At 47.1% G+C, this 21,202-nt stretch overlaps 1 protein-coding gene across 1 annotated transcript in view; it reads right to left on the bottom strand.

The window, feature by feature from the left end:
- Positions 1 to 438: 438 nt before the first annotated feature.
- Positions 439 to 21,202, bottom strand: part of LOC149358007 (uncharacterized) — a 25,404-nt gene continuing 4,640 nt past the window's right edge. The window contains exons 2-9 of the mRNA XM_089585009.1: positions 20,535 to 20,736; positions 16,838 to 16,941; positions 15,049 to 15,257; positions 13,346 to 13,514; positions 8,572 to 8,850; positions 4,811 to 4,955; positions 3,102 to 3,371; positions 439 to 654 (exon numbers count right to left, since the gene is read on the bottom strand). Coding sequence (XP_089441135.1) covers positions 539 to 654; positions 3,102 to 3,371; positions 4,811 to 4,955; positions 8,572 to 8,850; positions 13,346 to 13,514; positions 15,049 to 15,257; positions 16,838 to 16,941; positions 20,535 to 20,736 — 1,494 coding nt within the window. The 3' untranslated portion in view covers positions 439 to 538. The remainder of the gene's footprint in view (positions 655 to 3,101; positions 3,372 to 4,810; positions 4,956 to 8,571; positions 8,851 to 13,345; positions 13,515 to 15,048; positions 15,258 to 16,837; positions 16,942 to 20,534; positions 20,737 to 21,202) is intronic.

The following is a 21,202-nucleotide window of genomic DNA, read 5'->3' as shown; positions in this document are numbered from 1 at the left end:
ACAGAGTAGGGTAGATTGCGGCACGTCTCAGTCTGATCCTTCTCTAATCGCTCTCACGTCTCTTGCCGTTTAGAGAAGCAACATGCCTACTGCCGGCATAGAAATTTGGAGCAATGCACTGCCAGGCAAGCCTGCATTTTGACAATACAGAAACGCCGTGCTTTAAGAAATTTATTTCATATTTTTGCCACCGTTTTCTCGGCTAACTGAGTTCATACTCATCGTCATCATGTGATAGTCCGTCTACATGGCTGGTGCACATAGCCTGGCTGAAGTCAGTGTCGCGCATTCTAACAGTGCATTGTTCATTTCACTGAGCTGTACACAAGGTGCCTGCTGGTCTGGGTGTCTTTTGCTTCGGCTTAGTACAGTAATCCACTGCATTATTAGCTGTCTGCTCTGTGCATCATCCGCCATAAATTGTTCGAACAGACCATGTACATGCAAATTATTTATTCTTCCAGTGATGTTTACAGTACGTACAAACGCCTGGAATATCACGGCCAGAAACAAGCTGTGCGATAGACTTGCAACGCCGCTACTTTACACACTTCTGGAGCACAGCGGCACGGTTTGTCTTTCCAGATTCCGTTTTCGGTATCGAGTCTACGAAGAAGACGCCACCATAGAGTTGCTTGTGCACAGCGCAGTTCTCTGAAAAAAAAAATCGTAATATAAAGGCCACATATTCACGAAACGTACTAGTTCTTCCCTGCCGTGTCATTTCCTTAAAAGCACGGCAGAGAGGCGCATTTCGATGGCTTCCATTCATATCACGCATTCAGTAATGCATCCACATGCGCGGCGCAAGAAAATGTAAACTAACGATGTAATTTATCGTTCATAAGCAATTCATCGAGGTTCATCAATGAGCGGATTGTGCATTCATGTATAAGTGTCTGCTATACAGAGAAGGATGGGATTTTGTTTTTCAACAATAAATTTAAGGTGCGTTTTCTTAGCTGACAGCCTGAAATAGAATTTTACTTTAACAGTGTATACATATGTATTAAATCTGCGTTAATAATAAACTTTAAATTGCGAATGTGCATGAGCGACAGCAATATTTTTTTTCTCTGTTAGAGCCACTCGGCTAACAACGAATTTTATGCATTCCGCCACAATTCTGCATAAAAACACCGTATGTACGCGGGCCCCGCAACGTGTATGATATTAACAATTGTTGAACTTTCATGCTTGAAGATTGTGGCATTAAAATTGACAGATGAGTGGTTTCAAAAAAAAAAGTTAGACTTTTTTGAACTTCTCACTGGTTTCAGTTGCTAGTGCGTTACTCTGTTTACGACACCAAGAAGGGACGAAGAAGATCGTTAATACGGACAAACAGGCGCACACTATCGCTCAATTTTTATTCCGTGTGCATGAGTTTTATATTACATGTAATACAAAACCTTCTTGGCATATAGTCACTTATTGCCGTATGTTGTATTTCTCATTTGCTTCTATGTGAACATAAAAAGACGCGACTTGCGAGAATTATCGACTACTGTTGAGTAAACAACTGGGCGCATTAGACGCTGATTCTTATGTTCTCAGAAGGACAACGGCGAGGCATACTCATGGAATACAGACGAAAGTTTGGCCGACGTGAGTGAGTGAGTGATAGTGAGTGAGTGAGTGAGTGAGTGAGTGAGTGAGTGAGTGAGTGAGTGAGTGAGTGAGTGAGTGAGTGAGTGAGTGAGTGAGTGAGTGAGTGAGTGAGTGAGTGAGTGAGTGAGTGAGTGAGTGAGTGAGTGAGTCGTTAAACATCACTGATTACCCAGTGCGGTCACGAAGTGTACTAGCACGATGCGCCTCGACCTATGTCTGCGAAATTTTTCTAGAGCTTCAGAATTGGCATCCCTATTGCGGATGACGTTGGCGGCCACGTGGTCCCGGGCTCTGCATGACACTGTGGTGAATTTCGTGGAGAAGGCCGCTAATATCTGCGCGTGTAAAAGTGCACCGAGGGAGCTGAGCGCTCCAGTGCGCTGAGAACACTAGCAATCCTGGAGAAAACACTAGCTCGAGAGGAAGCTGTGCAAAGTCCACGGACCGCTACTTCTGATTGAGGGGAAGCGAGCTGGCCAAACACAGTTTTTCTATTACCCGCTCAGTATGCGGAGAACCCGCACCTTTCTTCCTCGATCTTTACACTAGTGCACCTCCGCGGCAATGCCAACAGCGGCTTCCAAACATCGTGAGCTCAATCATCGCGCGGCTTGGGTTTTGCGTGACACCGCCACGGATCATACAAGGCTTGCGAGCTCTCATGCAGCTGCGCAGCGCAGTTCGCTTACGTAAACCAGATGGCTTTTCCTGCGCGGCGGAATAAACAACACTGATAAAACCGCGCTCCGTGGCAGTAAACAGGAGCAACGACAAAAAGAAAAACTAAATAATAGGTCTGCTCAGCAGTGATGCAAAGTAACGACCAAACGACCCCCTTGCCGTCGCCTGCATGTAAACCTCAAGGAAGAATGGATAGGCATGTTACTATTATTCGGCCCTAACCCCTACGAAGGTGCCGAGCGGCGCTTGGTGGAGAAGTGTTCGTCGCCGTTCTGCTGCCGAACTTATTCGCCAAATTAGTGACGATGAGCCACAAGAAAGCCCTACCTAATGTAGAAAACAAAAAAGACAGAGTACCGCTGCCAGGAATGCGCTGACGCGATTTGCTTGGTGAAGCCCCTATCTGGACAGGTGATATTTATTGTTCACAGGCTTTTGGCCGCCGCGGTGGCTCAGTGGCTATGGTGCTCGGCTGCTGACCCGAAAGACGCGGGTTCGATCCCGGCCGCGGCGGCTGGAATTTCTTTGGAGGAGAAATTCTAGAGGCCCGTGTACTGTGCGATGTCAGTGCACGTTAAAGAACCCCAGGTGGTCGAAATTTCCGGAGTCCTTCACTACGGCGTCTCTCATAGCCTCAGTCGCTTTGGGACGTTAAACCCCATAAACTAAACTAAACTGTTCACAGGCTTTTTTTGTGTGTGGGGGACTATCATGTTCGATGCACTTTGTAGAGTTAACAAGAAAATCCCCCAACTTTCAATTTTCATGAGAAGCTGCAGTGACGCAGGAGTTTCTATGACGTCACGCACCTGCGACAGTGGCCTTGATCCTTTCGGACAGATTGGCGAGCTCCTCGTGCGAGAGTTTGTTGCGAAGCACGACGGCGGCGGCGGGCGCTTCTCCGTACTTGGGGTTGGCTATTCCGACAACGCAGATGTCGACAATGTCCCGCGAGTGTCCCTGCAACAGGATATGCTCGAGCTCCGCCGGCACCACCTGGTTGTCCATGCACTTGATCATCTCCTTGAAGCGCTGAACAAAGTAGATGCGTCCATCCTCGTCATAGTAGCCGGCGTCACCTGAGAAGAGCAGGCAAAATAAATGGTCACATAGCATACTCTCTACCGAACCATTGCGCCGCCCAAATGAAGGAGTGCACAGCGCGATAAAGGTACCGCGCTAATTGTGTAGTATAAGTTTCCGACGCTCTGGCGGTAAACTAATAAATAAAAATATATAGAACAGTATTGAAAGTAAAAACAGGATAAGTACCAAACAAAAGACGCTTTATTTTACTAGGCACGGTAAACTCCCCCTCGTAGATTCAAAAGGAATGCCAATAGCAACTGTCCGTCCGTCCGACCATCCGTCAATCCAACCAACCGTTCCATTCTATTCCGTCCGTCCGCCTGTATATACGGCGTGCCAGAAGTTACATACTACAGTGAACGTGGGCCACTCTTGCTGCTCGCCTCTGTTCCTCGTAACAAATGCTGGAGTAGAGAAACGCCATATGTGCACTTCACTTATGATGGGTGGTTGGCCCCATATTGCTGCGCGCCCTTACCTCCTCACCCGACGGTTCCTATGCCCACAACTCAAGTAAAAAATTGAAGCTCACCAAAAAAATTGGCTCATACGCTACCCTGCCTTATAGATAAGTAGCTGACCTTGCTAGTACATCTGCAGCGACCTAGATAATCGCTTCCGGATGTCACCAATGTAACGTTATTTATGAAACAACCTTTTATATATTTTTCCTAAGCCTACTGAAAAAATTCAGGGGGCACTTCGACTGTCTAAAGTGTGTAGAGGCGAAAGTGTTTTCCGCACCACTTTGCCTATGTGACACTGGTGACGTTACCACTCGATGACGTCACACATAATTGATGACGAAGTAATGACAAATTACTAATTGATTATTAATTACTGATTAATCACTCAGTACTAACTGGCTGCTAATTAATGGCGCTTAAGCTTCGCCTTTAGGAGTGGAACGCGACAGCGTGTTGTAGCGCTGCCAGGGAGTCCACGGAACGCCACCATCCATTGGGCGCGATGCCTTGCCCTTTGAACGCAACGCTTTTTAAGGAAAGGAAATGGCGCTGTAATTCTCAGCCATCTCGGTGGACACCTTAACCGCACCGTACAGGAAGGAAGTGGCAGTGAAAGAAGAAAGAGGGGCCGTAATGAAGAAACTGAAAATTGTATTTGAGGAAAGGAAATTACCCCGTAACTGCCTCACATATCTCGGTGGACACCCGTCAAAACGCGGACACATCTGTCGACACGGCTGCCGACACGGCTGCCGACACTGCTGCCGACACGGCTGTCGACCCGGCTGTCGACCCGGCTGTCGACCCGGCTGTCGACACGGCTGCCGACACGGACGCAGACACGGACGCAGACACGGCTGCCGACACGGATTGCTAACGACAGCATGATGCATTAAAGGCTTTCGCCTTAATATAAGCGCTAGTAGGTGTACCTGACTTAATATAAGCGCTAGCAGGTGTACCTGACTTGCACCAGCCGTCTTCGTCGAAGAAGTCAGCCGTCTCCTTCGGGCGCTTGTAGTAGCCTCTCATCACCGTGGGCGCACGGAAGCGGATCTCGCCCGTCTGGTTGGGACCGAGCCTCTTGCCTGTGGTCACGTCCACAACCTGAAGAGATGACAAATGCTTATGACGTGGCGTGGGTTAGGTAGATGGTGCATAACAACCGGATGTCATGTTTTACTTGCGCATGATTTCATTGGCGCCTTCGTCTGACTGCACACAAGGCACCGGAGCTCGGCGACCGAGCTAGGGAGAGGCTTCGGCCGCAGGCAGAGGTACAGACCGCCTCTCAGATGGCTTGTGTCTCAGCCTGTGAGTCTGCCTTCGTCTGCTTCCCTGGTCTGGGGCCGATACTTCAAAAAATGTTTTCTATACCGATGCCCGATACTCTAAAAACTTGTATTGCCTCTGCCAATACAGGGCACAGAAGCGAAATTTATTTCCAACGTAGATACTCGATACTCTATAGTCGATACTTCGATACGTCAATGAAATCACCAGTATTAAGAGAGCTGGTAATATGATTAGCGAAGTTAAGATATTTATCCGTTATATCTACAACTATTAGTGTATTCCATTTACCGCACTGTTTTTAATGGATTAGAACGACTTCGTCAGTTAAGCTGAAATTTCTTTAAGCTCCACTGCCCGTGCTGTTGGTTTCTTTACAACCATCGAATGAAGCTATGATGACGTTGACGAGATAAATTCAATAAGCAGCCTATAAAATTTTTTAAGCATCATTATGCAAGCCAGTCTTCGATCACTTGACTACAAATGAATAAACTTCAAACTATTTCTGATGGTTTTCGTTTTTTAGTCAGTATTTAGCAATTTGCCTCTGCCATTGCACTGAGATGAAAAGTGCAAGCTCCTGTGCTTTGGACAACCGAACAGTTATTTCTCCAGCCCTGCGTTTGACAAGCGTTTCAAGTTCAACGTGCTGCTTAGAACCTAGCAGGAAAAGAATGAAAAACAACTGGAGGGCACATTTAAGCTCCGCCTTAAGTGTATGACGCTTTAGGGTTAATGGGTTAATGCCCATATATGCGCAAGTTCTCATTCTCTACTTTACATTGATAGATTGCCGGGTGTCCTCATACCACTCCTGGCGCAGTGATGCAGCAGTTGAGCGACGCGCCACCTGCCAATAACAAACTTCAGACCAAAAAAAAACAAGAAAAACACAGCAGCTATGCGGGGAATGTCCATTATAGTAAGTGCATTTTATCAACGGATGACAGTGAAGCATATAGCCACGTCGACTCGAGGATCCTGGCATTATAGTAAAGACACTCAACTTTCTTTAGCGCCTATTGAGAGCTATGGCTTATTGTAACGCTTGCTGCGTCAGCACTACAGTGCACCAGCTGACTCATTTGACGCTGCCGGCGCTCTTGGTCCTATTCACCGGTGTGGTGAAGTTTGTGCGACCTTTAACGTGCAGGCAAGGTAAATAACAAATGTTCTGTAAACTTGTGAGCATGACGCAGAAATTCATCCGTTTTCTTTTGGCCACCGCCGCAACCTTCATATAGGGTTGAAGGGGTGTTGTTTCTACCACAACGTGGAGCCTGTCTTTTCGTCTCTTCTGTCACCGAGTGTGCAAAAGCGCAAGGTATACGCCGCTCTATGCCAAACAAAGGAATTAAGAAGTCAGACCGGGCCAGTGGTATTGGCATCATCTCTCTCTAATTGTACTCTATTGTATCTATTTCCTCAGCGCGGTACCACCTGAGCGAGCGCTGTCGGCCCGGTCTCGTTCACAGCAGCCTCAAAACCTGCGGCGCATTTAATTTTTTTGGTACCGAGTATCATTAATATACCCGATACACTAGAAATGTATTTTCGATATTGGTACTCTGATATTTTCATTTTCGGCAAGCGAGACTTTTTACCGATACACAGAAAGTATCGAAAGAGTATCTTCGTAGATAGTAGATGCACGTGTCTTCGATACTGCCCATCCCTGGTGCTTCTGCTAAATGACGTGGCGGCATATCTTCACTAGGTGGTTTATTTGACCAGTAGGCGTCATCTTAACCAGATTCCTCAGGACACGCAAAACTTGTGCTTTTAGCAGCTCTGGTACGTAGCCTGTTCGTTATTTTCAATCGGGCGAGTGCATTTTTAGACTAAGTGATCGTCAAAGTAAACTTCCGGAATTGTAGTGACAGAGAACGATGGTGGCGGAATAATGTAATAAGGTAAATTCCACTTACAGAATTGGGCCCCTAAGGCTGGTTTTCACTTTTCGATTTAATTCCGCTCCTATTCTACACATCGACAAGTGGCCAATGTTGGATGCTATGGGGGGCTGGCGAAACTCGAGCAAGAGGCGCAGAACAAATAGAACTGAACAGGAGTGGAATCCGATCAGTGCAACAGCGCCGTGTTTTTTTTTTAGTTGGACTGCTTTCCTGCAGAGCGCACCGAAAAACATGGCGGAGGAGCAGCTGAGGGGCAGAAACTGTTCCATGGCTGAAAACTGACTGCTGCAGCCTCCTATGGTCGGTCGGAACCTAGGTTCGCCTTTGCGCATTGTGTCTAACTCTTGGTGGACGCGCTAATTTGATATAATTGAGCAAATACTACAGACCCGATCTCCCGTGCACAATTAAGGGTCCCCAGGTTTTAATACGCTAGTATTATTGGCCGCGGTGAGTAATTGCCGCGATCTGTGTGTGGTCTATCTGCGTCACACAAACAGAAAACAATCTGAGAAAAGAAACTGCCACACGTCGCATTTGTAGCCAGGACTTTCTCGTTGGAAGCGAGTACGGAACTTCATTGCCATGGGGAGTGCAGTGTGGTTTGATGGATGAACGTGAACACAGTCTGAGCGGAAACGCAGCAGCAGTGGCGGCGAAACTTTACATGACGTCATCCTCGGCGCCGTGGGCGAACACAAGGTGGATGAGGTATACAAATTTCGCCTCCGTTGACGTCATGGAAAGCTACCGCGCTCTCGCCTGGAAAACCTACGTGCATCGCTAAGTCGCATCGACCTCTTGTTAAACATAGACCTGGCAAAAAGGGCAATGTCTTGGCGTGTCTTCAACATTGTCTTAAACACGCCACTTTTACGAATGAAAGCATCAAAAGAAGAATGATGGGGTTTCAACAAGACGATGATGGTAGTGGTGGCAGTGGTTCAGCAGAAGTTAAGAGTGAACAAAAGAAGTTGTTTGCAATTACCCGCAAAAGGTGTCTGCAGTGGTTTGGAAAAAAGTCAAGCGGTCCTAAGTGCGGTAAGCTGCTTGCTAGCGCATTCAAACCTTGCTCTTGCAGTGCATAACGTGTCATTTTCTTGCGTCAAGGTGCTTGCTTGTTATAATAACGAGCGTACCACTCAAGAACCCCACAGATAGTATGAGTACGTGCAAATATTTCTTGCCACGCCGTCCCTGCATCCTTGACCACGCAGTACGCGTAGCTCACAGCGACAGCGGCAACACTCGGCACGGAACGCTCGGCTAAAGATTGCCATCATTTTGTCCTAACTTCTGTGCTGATAGCACTGCGTGCTATACGCTGCTGGTAATACTCGTACACTAGCTCGTGTAAAGTCAGTATCTCATACCCTCAATAAATTTCAGGTCAGGCTCGAACTTACTTTAGCCAAGAGCTTTAAAACAATTCAATCTATCTTCGACTAACGCCAAAATTAAACGAGGACGCTACAGTTCCACTACAAACAGAGCAGGCACAATCGTCGTACCTTCAGCTGCGTTGCGGGAGCGGGGAATCCCATGTCGACGCCGACGGCGTGCTCCCGCGACGGTGAGCAGAGCAGCGCCGTGGCCTCAGTCATAGCGTACACGTTTGCCAGGCATTGGAGGTCCTCGCCGAAAGCGGCGCGCATCTCGTTGTACTGCCCCTGAGAGAACGGATAACCGCCGGTGCACACGCGTCTCAGTCCCCGCAGCCTCTGGCCCGTGCGCCGCATTTCGTCTACAAGGGTATGCAGGTGCCAGGGCAGCAGGACAGCAGCTGTCACCTGCGACATGGTTACTGTGGTCAGTGAATCGCACTCGTGCTGTGCTGCAACATTCGGAATGAGAGAAAACTATGAAGAAAGAGTATGTTACGCATGTGCATTGTCTTTAGCGCGCATTCGTTTTAGCGCAGCTTGAAGTTCGTGAAGCAATTAATTAACCAGCCCGATAAGTCCTACTCCAACTGAGAAACGAAATTCTTCAGTGAAAAAACTTCGACGGTGGCTCCGACAGGCCGGTTCTGCCGGGGGCTATCCGGATCATAATGCCCGAAAAACGTCCAGCTTGGGATCCATCTCTCGTCGCGTTTCCTTGTAGCACAAAGCAGGCCATGTGTAAGCATCAACAAGCGTAAATGCATGTTAGAGCCTGGTGATGGGCCCGCCTAAAAATATTTCGCCATCGGAAGGCCTGGATCTGGTTTTTCCGGTGAAAAGGTGGTCGGGTGTAAAACGTACTCTTCTACATGAGGCCGTACCATCTGTCTATGTAGGATGTTTCACGTAAGACTAAGCAATTTTTAAAAAGCAGCATTTTGATTTAGAAGAGCTCTTCTTTTTTTTTTGGGGGGGGGGGGGGGGTAGCATTGTCAGCGATGTAGTCCATCAGAATACAGCTAAGACGTGCGAACTAGCAGGCTGCCTAACTAACACTGAATAGGAGGCAACTTTTAACTCTTAACGACTACTTATTTATCGAGAGGCTTGTATCCCACTATAAGTAACATCCATGTAAGTTTTTGGAATTTCGAAAATGCCATTCTCGTTATTGCCAAGCAATGCTGGGGCCGCTCACGGACAAAACCGAAACCGCGCCACCAGAAAGAGCTCTAGCCACGCCTCCGTGCGCACATCAAACATCGGCGCGCCTGTCACGTGTTCTGTGCCCGCTCGGCGCTCCCAGTCGGCGCTGCAAAAGGGAGCACGTGACACCTGCACCACTGTATGACGCGGGCTCGTAGGCGTGGCTAGAGCTCTTTCTGGCCGCGTAATTTCGTTTTCGGCCTCGCGCGCCCCAAAATTCATTACATCGCTGGGGTACATCGTTGACAATGCTATGCCGAAAAAAGCTCTCTTCCATTTAATACAGCTGATTTTTAAAAATTGCTGATGTATTAGGTGAAAGTACCTCTACAGGGGCAGGCGTTGGCTTGGCTTTTATTGGCGTCGACTATAGCTTACACCAACAGCGGCAAGCACCCCGACAGAGGTTATAAGTTGATATCCGTCTATTTTTCTTCCTCCAAATGTGTGTTCAGGGGTCAATCAAAGATTTTTACACCTTATTCTTTGATGTATTCCGCGACATTGGTTAAGCTCATGGCAGGAGAATAGCTGGTGATTCAAAACTTTATTGAAAAAAAAATGTAAGTGGGGTCAAAATACAGTGTATGTTAACTTGCGTTTGTACACTCGTGTTCAAAATATGGGTTTGAAAGTTCGTTCGCAATGCGTTACTAAAAAAACAATCTGATTTCCGAATAAACAGTGATACTGTCCTCAGTTTCGGCGCTACTGAAAAAAGGAACCTTATTGTCCTGGTCATTTTGGACGTTAATCCTTATAAACCAAATCGAAAGGCACAACAGGTGAGGTGGAAATTTCGCGAGCGGCATAAAACTAAAAGGAACTTGGAGTTCGACAAGGACGATGTGTGATGGAAGAAAATAATAGAAAATAAAGGTCGTTAGTGCGTAAAAAATTGGGGCACACTTACTTAAGCTGCGCCTTAAGGGCTTGTTTATTTATTTATTTAGAGGTACTGTGGTCTCAAGGAGGCCAAGCAGGTGGGCGTGTTTGTACATTTATTTTCATTCATTTTCAGATCACCTGCCATGATAGCTTTACTGGCTCACTTAAAAGACCAGGGGTCCTCTTTGAAAATCACTTCGCAGACAAAGACACTCTCGGGCAAGACACACAGGGCCTCCCTTTAACTAAGGCGAACGAGGCGAACGATCGTGCCTCGGTAGCCTAGTTGTACTGGTAATAATAGCGCAACTAGGCTTCCGTGGTTACTCTATGACACAATGAGAAATTAAGATTTCAGCCTATGCTGATGATGCGTCCTTGTTTTGTTCTGTCAAAAAGTGTGTACTTGAGCCATTACATTTGACTGAACAGTTTTGTCAGGTATCAGGTGCGGCTCTTAGTTAAGACAAATCCACGGGATTTTGGTTTGGTCATTGGGTTGCGAGGCCAAGTCGTTTTGGTGGCTTAAGTTGGGACTGCGGCGCCCTTCAGTACCTACGGGTTCCTCTGCGCCATATTCGCAAGAGTGGAGCCTACTGGGATCCTACTGGAAGCTTACTGGAAAATGTCCGTGAGGCGGCAAACCCAAGCTTGGTTTACCTATCCTTGCGTGAGCTTGTTTCGCGTTTTTCTTCTGTTCTTTTTAGTAGCTGTGCTTATTAGGAGTCTTAGTGCTCATTTGCCGTTCCTATTCGCACCGACTGGACAGATTCATGAGGGTCCTTTATGAGTATTCCTTAAGGAAGTTGCTGACACCTTGAATTTCCGCATTGTGCGCTGTTCTTTGGACTACCTGTATAACCTTTCCAGAAGGCAGATTACACAGATACTTATAGTGTTTCCTATACCGTTGTTTCGTCAACCTTTTCTGGAGTTCTTTGAGATCAATGCCTCAAAACGTGTTAAGCAAATGTGCCTTTATTCTCCTGCAAATACGTTCTTCTTTAAAGTGCACACGTCGACGCTGCCTGTCTAGGCAAGGCTTCATGCTAAGATGTTTGTGCCATGCACGGTGAATTGCCGTAATGCGCCAGAGACCATTCACCGTTGTTTTATTCTGTGAAATGATGCTGTGTTCTTCTGGGAGTTATTACAGCGGACACTTAAGAAGGACATTGAAACCTCACCCTGCAGTATCCGTTTTTTGCCCGTTCAGAAAAACTGTGTTGTGACGTGTGATCTATATATGTTGATGGGACTATTTATTCTCCGGAAGAACCGTATTATGGACTGCCTCAGCGAATTGCCGCAGCGATCGAAATCTTTGTTCTGTGAGCAGAGCTCTTTAATGTGGGGAGTATATGCTGCCCTGGAAGAGCCGCCTAGCTGGCTTCCGTATCTAGATACATGTGTGTGCCTCAGACATTTGAGCCGTGGGGGATGTTGTCCATTACCTGCGAGCCCGTATTCTCCCCGTAGACATAGCAGCACGGCTTCCCGGCTATCCGCACTTTCTTTCCCCTCATGACTTTCCGTCTTTGTTAGGTCTCGTACTTCGTTTATTCGCGTTGCTGTTCGCGTTTCTTCTCTTCTTTCACCTCTCTCTTGTGTTTATTCCCGCCCGGATGGCTCGTAAACCTCCCTGCATGTCTCATGTGGTCGGGGCACCACATGGCCAATTTTGGTGGGCCGTGGCCCTGCCCCTGGCGCATGTGCATGTGGATGGCATGTGGATCTTGCTATTTGCGTGCCTTGCGTGCACATGCAGTCTTTGTTTTGTTTGCTTTTCGTTGTTTTTTCATGTCTATTTTTATTTTTGTTTCTTTTCAATTTGGATTTTTTTACCTTTTCTTTTCTTTCTTCTAGCTGTTATATTTTTCATTTTTAACTTGTTTGGTTATTTTTAGCTTCGATCGTTCTTTTTCTTTGCTTCTTTACCTGCCTTCTTGTCGTTTATTTTGATTTACTTCTCTATTTCCCCTTTTTAGTGCACCACCTCTGCTTTCTTAAGCCCATTATCTCCTGTTTTTTTTTTCTCTCCTTGCTTTCTTTTCTTGTCTCTTCTTCCTTCCTACAGATCCCCGAACCTTCCCTCGTCCTGGCCACCTGCCAACCTGTCTGAAGAATCTGGGCACGCTGGACCCATCCCTGTTTCATGTTCATTTCGTCCTTCTTAATCCTTAAGGGGCGTCTTGGCCTAACGATCACTTCTGCCCGGCCATCATTTGTGTCTTTTTTTTCTCTTGTAATTAGTTTTTCATAAATTTTCTCTTGGGCGTTGGCCCCTTTTCTCTTATTTTCAATTGGTTCGCCTGCGATAACCTCTGGTTGAGTGCGGGCTTCCTCTCACAATTTTTTTTATTTTTTTTTATTTCTTGAGAGTTCAATAAAATGGAAAGATGGGGAAGTGCACGGGTATGGTGGGCTCGTATTACACAGTCTGGTGTTCTGCGGCATAAGTATAGTCAGATTTTCCTTTTGGGCACTATTTCCGTGCAATAAAGGAAAAAAGTGCCTCAGTAGCCTAGGGGAAGCGTGTTCGACACTCGTCTCACGCCAATTTCTCTTTTCAGTGGAACTAATTTACTTTACATTCTTACAATTGATAATGACGTTTGAGTCATGTTGCGATAATTGTTGTGCTGACTTAATCAATTTTCAAGTTCGCCGCTCCAAGTGGGACGGCACTACCTTTTCGACAGATCCCCATTTTTTCGAGTGCCGCTGGGTTTTCAACTGAACGGGAGCTATCGCGTTGCAATGCTTTCGATTGGAGAGCGAGGTGAGGAAGAAAGTTTCCACGTACCTTGTGCTTGTCTACCACCCTGGCGACTTCCGACAGGCTCTGACTCGGCGGAACTATGACGCAGGTTGTGTCCAAAAGAACGCTTATAGTGATGGACAGGAGGCCACTACCGTGCGTGATAGGAGTGGGCAGAAGCACGACGTCAGAGTTATCCCAAGGGAAGGACCACCTGGAACATCGAAAGTACCGCGGCCAGTATTTACCGTGAGGACTAAAATTACAAGACGCGCTGTACAAGCCAACCATCTCTGTTTAAAAAAGCCCCAAGTAGGCCGAAAACGCGATGTAACTAGTTTCAGTGAACGATTTTACAGCGGTATCTTTAGCGGGAAGTCTCGGTGAAATACGCTTGTACCATTACACATATTAAAATCCGCAAAAAGGCTTAAGCAAAGCTCCAACAATGACAACAAAAAGCCGAAAAGGCATCTCTCACTTGAATGACAGAAATGCGCTCCTTTCTGTTTTGCGTAACCGTAACGTTATCATTCGTTCTTTTTCGCAGGCACTTGCGCGACTGTGCTTTCTTTCTACTGGGAAAGACGCGCTTTCGCGAATTTGCCCCTTGGGGGCAAGGCGCGCCACTCGTTCAGTTTTCGCCAGATGTGCCTATGCCACGCAAGTTTCGCACCTTGTCTGAGTATTGACAATGGCTAGCGGAAAGCGGTGAGGAGGACGGGCGAATCAATTCAGGGACACGAAAAGTAATAAGGACGCAGCACTCCGGCTGTCTACATGAACGAGAAACAGTGCTATGCGACGAACGCATGAAGGCTCCTTTGTGGGCGATCAACATTCGCCAGAAGGACGTGAGTGCTGTCGCGGTAATCGTAATACACAGGTCACAATGCTTTCCTCGTAATCGCCAACTGATACCAAACAATGCATCAACAAATTCTGAAAAAAAATTTTCTGTAGAAGCACGCCTCACAACCGCGTCCCTCCTTCATCTCTCAACCGCTCCTTTAAAGCCCACTCTCAAACACACAACTCAACCGCTTCTTTCAGTAGCATCTCTCCACACCATGTGCCACCATACAGCTGCCATTGCCATTCGCAGCACAATACCGTGCAGCGTAATTTTACCATTGCACTGATATGAGTATATTTGGAAAATTATTTGTACTACTCAGGACCTAGATACATAGCCTCAATGCTAACTTGCGAAGAGAGCTGGCTCTATGGCTGACGCAGACGGTGGAGCCAACCCCGTAGCGCTTTTACGTAAGGGGGTGCTCTGGGAAATGCGACCGTCCTATTACGTGAAGCACAACATGCTTTGCCACCTCGGTCTGTATTCTCCAGAAGCTGCTTTCAGAGAGTAAACGCCTGTGAAAGGCTTTGATCAAAGTTGTTCGAAAAAAAAAGAAGTGCAAAGTCGATCTTCGACGACACTCCACCCACTACGTCCTAATATTATTCGGCACGAACATCGAGATGACGCTTGCAAAATAGACGCGAACTCAACACGGCGAAAACCACGGAATTCATGATGATAAGAATGCCTTATGCACGAATATAGTTACATTACCTGACACAGCTGCGTGTATATTTTTTCCCGCAAATGCTAAACAAAAAAGGAAGTCTTGCCAAGAAATCACAGTCACAGCGCATAAATTGTCTGAATGCACGCCAAGGACAACGACGTGAAATCAACATTTTCGGATCGCGGTTCCGAAACCTCGCTTGCGCAACGCAAGTACCTCGACATTTCGATGTTTGCCAGGAAGCCGTGATGCGTGAGCTCGACGCCCTTGGGCAAGCCTGTGGTTCCTGACGTGTAGATGATGGCGAGGATGCAGTCTCGTGGGTCTTTCACGGAAACTTCTTCGAAGGTGGATTCGTCAATGTTGGAAATTGGTCCCATGGGTACGAAGCCTTCTGCGGCGAAGCAGCCCACGGTGAAGCGGCCCTGACGTAAGAGAAACGTGGGAACGATGCTGCTACAAGCCCATAAAAAAATGTCAGAATTCTTTGGCCACTCTAATCATTCAGTCATGACCAACTCGTCCCGATAATCAACTTGTGACATATGGTTAAGGCTTGTTGCTCCTACCAGCATTTTTAAGTTTAGCAGAAAGCTATCCAGAGAAATTCAGAAAACGCTATTCGCGAGCAGGAACTTGCTACGATCGACCTCACATGAATCACAAGAAAATCATTAATTCTAGGCAAACAATCTGGGAGAAGGTAGCTTTTAAGCATGAACTTGCAGTTCCAGTGCTCTCTCATAAGTGAAGCAAATCACAATAAAAGAATTATAGGAGATACAGGGCGACGGCTTAGCTAAAAGGTTCGATGAGAGCCGTCATTGGTCGCAAATCTGACGCGGAGAAGGCCGATGTTTAGTGCTGACGTTTCTTACACTGGCACTGCTGCATGGCCTACCTGGCTCGAGCTTCGTCCGCAGTGACAGTTCAAGGTCCACCGCCTGCGGCGAAGAACCGTGGTCTGTCTGTCTGTCTCTTCGCGTGCGTGCATTCTGTTCGCGCGCGCACGCGCGTGTGCGTGCGTTCGTGTGTGTGTGTGTGTGTGCATGCGTGCGTGCGTGTGCGTCTCTCTGCATGTGCGTGTGCGTGCGTGTGCGTGCGTGTGCGTGCGTGTGCGTGCGTGTGCGTGCGTGTGCGTGCGTGTGCGTGCACAGGCGTGCAGGTGTGTGTGTTTGGCTTATGGGATTTAACGTCCCAAAGCGACTCAGGCTATGAGGAAAGCCATACCGAAGGACTCCAGTTAATTTTGACCCCCTGGGGTTCTTCAACGTGCACTGACATAGCACAGTACTCGGGTCTCGAGCATTTCGCCTCTATCGAAATGCAACCAGCGTGGCCGGGATCGAACCCGCGTCTTTCGAGTCAGCCGCGGAGCCTTGAAAATATTTCACAGAGCGTCGAAATCTTAGGAAATTATTACATTGAAGCACAAGGGTTCGTCACATAGGCTCTCGAGTGTTAGTAAGATAAATATTTAGTTTTCAACATACACAGAAACGTGCAAAAAATGATATTGTTACGGGCGAGAAAATCCTTCTGCATGATTACATCAAAGAATGTGCAATAAATTGTACTGTTTTAAGAAATACTACTTCCTACTTTTGACACGTAACAAAGAAAAAGCCTCCCAATCGCAGTGTGAAGGGTGTAAAATTAAGAGAAATAAAGCTTTCACCGCCAGCTGCAGCACTATGTCAGAAAATGCTTCGAGTTCCTTGCGTATACGCAGTTATGTTCATGGCGTCTTAAAGTGCTAACGCTTAACAACAAAGCGTATGCGCCTCTTAAACAGACCAAGGCATAAAAGGTTCTGAATGCTTGATCGATGAAATTGAACATTTCAGTACTTGCCTGACAAACATCACCACGCACAGCCGTCAGGCCGATCTTAAGCTGTCATTTGAAGTCGGTTTTATGTATCATTTACCGGCAAGATGCTCAATTCAGAATAGGAGTAGTTTCGAATTTAGTGCTTGCTTGACGACGTACTGTGCATCCTCACCTTTAGTGGCAAACCAGCAGATGCATTCGCAGCCTTCTCAGCCAGGGCTGGTTCCACCAGAAGGTGGGTGCTGTCGCTGTCGGTGATCTGGTAGCGCAACTCCCCTGCGCATTTGATACGGACTTCCATCAGCGGTTCAATGTGCCGTATTTGGCGCATGATGGTCTTAGTCGCTTTTGTGGTGTAAAATCCCCCACAACACGCGACTTCAAGTTTCCTGCTTAAAACAACATAAAAAAGCGTGCCCGACGTGCGCGTTTGGCGACACAGCATCTTCATTTCTTTCCTATATTGTTTGAACTAGACTTACACAAGGCTTGTATGGTTTCAGCACACAGCTTCACGCAGCTATGCCTCTCTTCATTTGAAACGCCCGAGCTTTCAATTATCATTGATTATAATTTCATTCTCTGCAAGGGCCAATGGTTCACGTTATCAGGTTTCACTGCAACCTAGCGTCAGCTCGCGAACAAGACCACGGCCTGACGAGAAGCTGAGCTCTCTTTACTCAAGCGAGTAAGAACCGAAGACCTAATTTCATCCAGAATCGAAAATGCACGCACTGAACTGAAAACACTATTCTTGTGAAAAAAAAATGCTCCGGTGAGAGCACATCGAACGACTATCCCAATATTTTCTCACCACGATATAAGACATGGAAATGCTGAGGAAACGGACTTCATAGAGGTTCACCCATTTCTCTCATTAGGTATAGGTACAAAGACGGTTTGTGAGGAAGGGATTTTGCGGCATTCAATTCGTTGATAATGACTACGAAGGCAGTGTGGAAAGCACACCAAGCGTAGAAGAGCCGAAAAACGCTACAGCGGCCGGCGTGACTTGAAAGTGCCAAAATTAAAAACCACATGCAAGGCGTAGCAACATTTTTCATTAGATATGAAAGAGGGAACTAGAACTTTACACTTAGGCGATCGAGACAACGCATATCGTTGCTCTCCTTCCGAGCTACAATTTATGTTCCGAGAAATGTGAACCGGTTATGCTTTCTAGTGTTTTGTTTTCAGTTACTGGGACCATGGTTCGGAAGAATTATTTAGCCATAGGAACAGATGAGGCAAGGCTAAACCGGGTAAAGTCACCCTAGCTCACATATGTAAGGAACTGAAGGCCACTTCAAACTTTGAAGATTTCAGAGACAATATCCTTAAGGAAGCTTCAAAGTCTGCTTTTGGTTCTAGTTAACTACCACCTCCCAAACGTAGTGTAACTTTTATTGAGTGGATCAGCTGCTTCTGTTCAGCTTGAAAACGTAATGCTTAGCCATTCGTTTTTTTTTTTCAATGCATAAGTAGCACAGCATGATACAAAAAGTTGTAGCTTGAAGGATCGACAAATGAACAACTCTGTACCAGAGCAGGAGGCCAGCGGAAAGCACACACACAATTAAGTTATAGCCGGGAAAGTTCCCCTTGCGCATAGACCCTGAAAATTTGGACGAACGACTTCCGTTTGCGTGGCTGCCTTTATGTGCCGCATAGCGTTGAGCATGCAAGCTAACCGCAGGAATGTTGAAATTTCGTATGCGCCATCAATTTTCTGTGGTCGTCGGAGCAAGCCGGTGCGAGCGCGGGAACCATATCAAGAGTTGCAAGCCACATCTTCAAGAACGCCAAACGAGCAGGTCATCACTATCAACATCGTAGCGTAAAGATGGGTTGCGATAAAGGGGCAATCACATAAAGGAAGACGGAAAAACCTCCCAACTTCTTTCATGTGACAGTCCCGTTTGCGCAACCCATCTATACGCTACACAGCCAACCGGCCCGGACTCTAGGGGATGGTACACGGCCGCGGTCGTCCACGAGGGTAAAACAGTAGACGCCCTTACTTTCAAGGCCCAGTCAGCAATTCACGCAGAAGAGGTTGCCATCGCTTTGGCAGCCTCTGACACCTCCTCCAAATACATAATCACCGACTCACGAGGGGCTTGTCGAAACGTCACGCAAGGGTGGGTTACTCCCCTAGCTTATCGTATTTACCAAAATTGTAGCCGAGACTCGGATCCCGCGCACCGATCTATCGTTTGGGCTCCAGGTCACCAAGGCGTCCACGGAAATGAGGCAGCCGACGCCGCCGCCCGCGCGCTCTCTCTCCGGGCATTTCCCACGGGACCCGACGCCGACCAGGACTTCCATTTCAATCCAATTTACACTTTTAAGGAAATATGCGATTATTACAAATCCACGCACCAAACTCTTCCCACCCCATGCAAAGGGCTGGGGAAGGACAACGAGCGGGTACTCCTGCGCCTGCTCACCAACACGATGTTGTGCCCGGCAATTCTAAAGCATTTCGATCCTAAATTCGACGGGCGGTGCTCACACTGTGGGGAGGTGTCTGACACCTACCACATGGTGTGGGCCTGCCAGCAGAACCCATCCCTACCCCCTATCCCGAACCCCACCCGAGAGGACTGGGAGGCGACCCTGTCCGGTTGCTGCACCCTCGAGGCCCAAAGGGCCTTAACGCAGCGCGCCCGGGCTGCGGCAAACGCCAATGGTGTGCCTGACTAGGCATCCCACCTAGTGGTTGTAAGGGCGTGACCCTTCAGGTCACGACCCCCAACACCTCTCTCTATGATTAATAAATGTTTTCACCACCACCAACTAGCCCAACCACTCATCTGGCTGTACTATCAACATCGTAACGCTGCCTTTTACCGCCGGCCGCATACAATTCCTCACTCTGTCTGCGGGCCCAAACTCTCTCTTTATGCGCTGAGATTTCCTGGCTTCAACCGACACAAGCGGGATGCTGTTTTCTAGAAGCATGTTGGCGATAAAAATACAGGATTATGACATTATACGTTTTCTTTTTTTTATCCCACAATACATGAACTGTTTGCCTAAAAGGCCGATTTAACCCTCTGATGCTCAAATTATGAGGAAGCAAAGAATAACAAAATCATTACCTCCAAATTATGCTGCCTAGTGTAAATAAATTCGAAACCCAGTACCAAAAATTTGTTACCGGCGGAAAAATGAGAGAAATCGGCATGCTGCAAATGCAAAATTATGGTAATTTGTTCCATTTTGTGTATCTAAACCAAGTTGTGAAAGAGACCATTTCGACGGCCTCGAAACAACTTGAAGGCCCTGGTACAGTCGACAACTATTTCTACAAAAAATGTCTGCTATTTTTCCCGCAAAAGTTTGCAGAGATTGAGACACAAGGTGTTTGTGAGCACTGGCTAGAAGTCACACACTAGTGCACCTGTTTTTATTGCAAAGCTTCCTGAAACTTATGCCCAACATTTTGATCGGAAAGCGCTGGCTACGGACAACACGTTGACATGAAAATTTACGTAAAATTTGCATCTAATAATCAGTTCAACACTATAGCCAAACGGGCGAGTTGGTGGTACATAATGAATGCACACAGCGCAAACGACGCAGACAAAGTAGTAGAAAACACAAGACAAGCGCTGACTCACAACTGAAATTTTATTCATGGAAAGTAATACATTTTATAGAAAAAGTGGCCAACTTATCAGCTAGTAAACACAACCCATGTTTCTACGTGGCATCAAGGTATGCAACCTCACTGTCATATAATGAAATAGATGGCTTACTGACGCATAACCTTGTTTTCAGAACTCACAGAACTCAGTGTGCAAGCATTAGTTGGTGAATTCGCGGCATCGGGTGTTATGGTGTCGAAGACAGCCAAAACTTACGTTCGGTGAGAGAGGGCTTCGCAAGGACGATGCTGGCGCCGGCCACGACGCAGCCCCACATGGCGACGAAGTTGTCGACGCTGTTGCCTACATGTACGCATACGCGGTGGCCAGGACGCAAACCGTGTTGCTGGAAACCAGCCGCGTAGCGTCGCAAGCGAGCATGGAACTCACTAAAGGTGAGGGTGCCGGCGTCATCTATCTGCGTCAGAGGCATGGATCAAGTTGCACGTGTGGGAGATTAGCAGTTTAATAGAGACTAAATTGAGCGGGTTTATGGCCAGCGGAGCAAAGCGGACGACCGGCGACCCCACTGCGCATGAGCACAACGCTCAGGCGCGCAACGGGTTCACGGAGCGGCGCTTACGCACGCTGAGAAGGTCTCCCCAGCGGAGCGCGCGTCTTTGCCGAGCTTAAGATGGCGGCCTCCAGCAGGAATGTTGGCGTGTCGGCATCATATATATATATATATATATATATATATATATATATATATATATATATATATATACATATATATATATATATACAGGGTGTTTCATCTAAGACTTTCTGCAATTTTTAAAAATAAGCTATTTGAATTTAATGCGCGCTTTTTCTGGCATAGCATTGTCAGTGGTGTAGTACATCATAATGCAGCTAAGCCGGGCTAACTAGCAGGCTTGTTA

Source organism: Amblyomma mixtum, chromosome 3 (genome assembly GCF_055824585.1).
Source record: "Amblyomma mixtum isolate Tamu chromosome 3, ASM5582458v1, whole genome shotgun sequence".
NCBI classification, from domain to species: domain Eukaryota; kingdom Metazoa; phylum Arthropoda; class Arachnida; order Ixodida; family Ixodidae; genus Amblyomma; species Amblyomma mixtum.
Note: the sequence above shows the minus strand (reverse complement) of the source record. Positions and strands in the feature narration are given on the sequence as shown.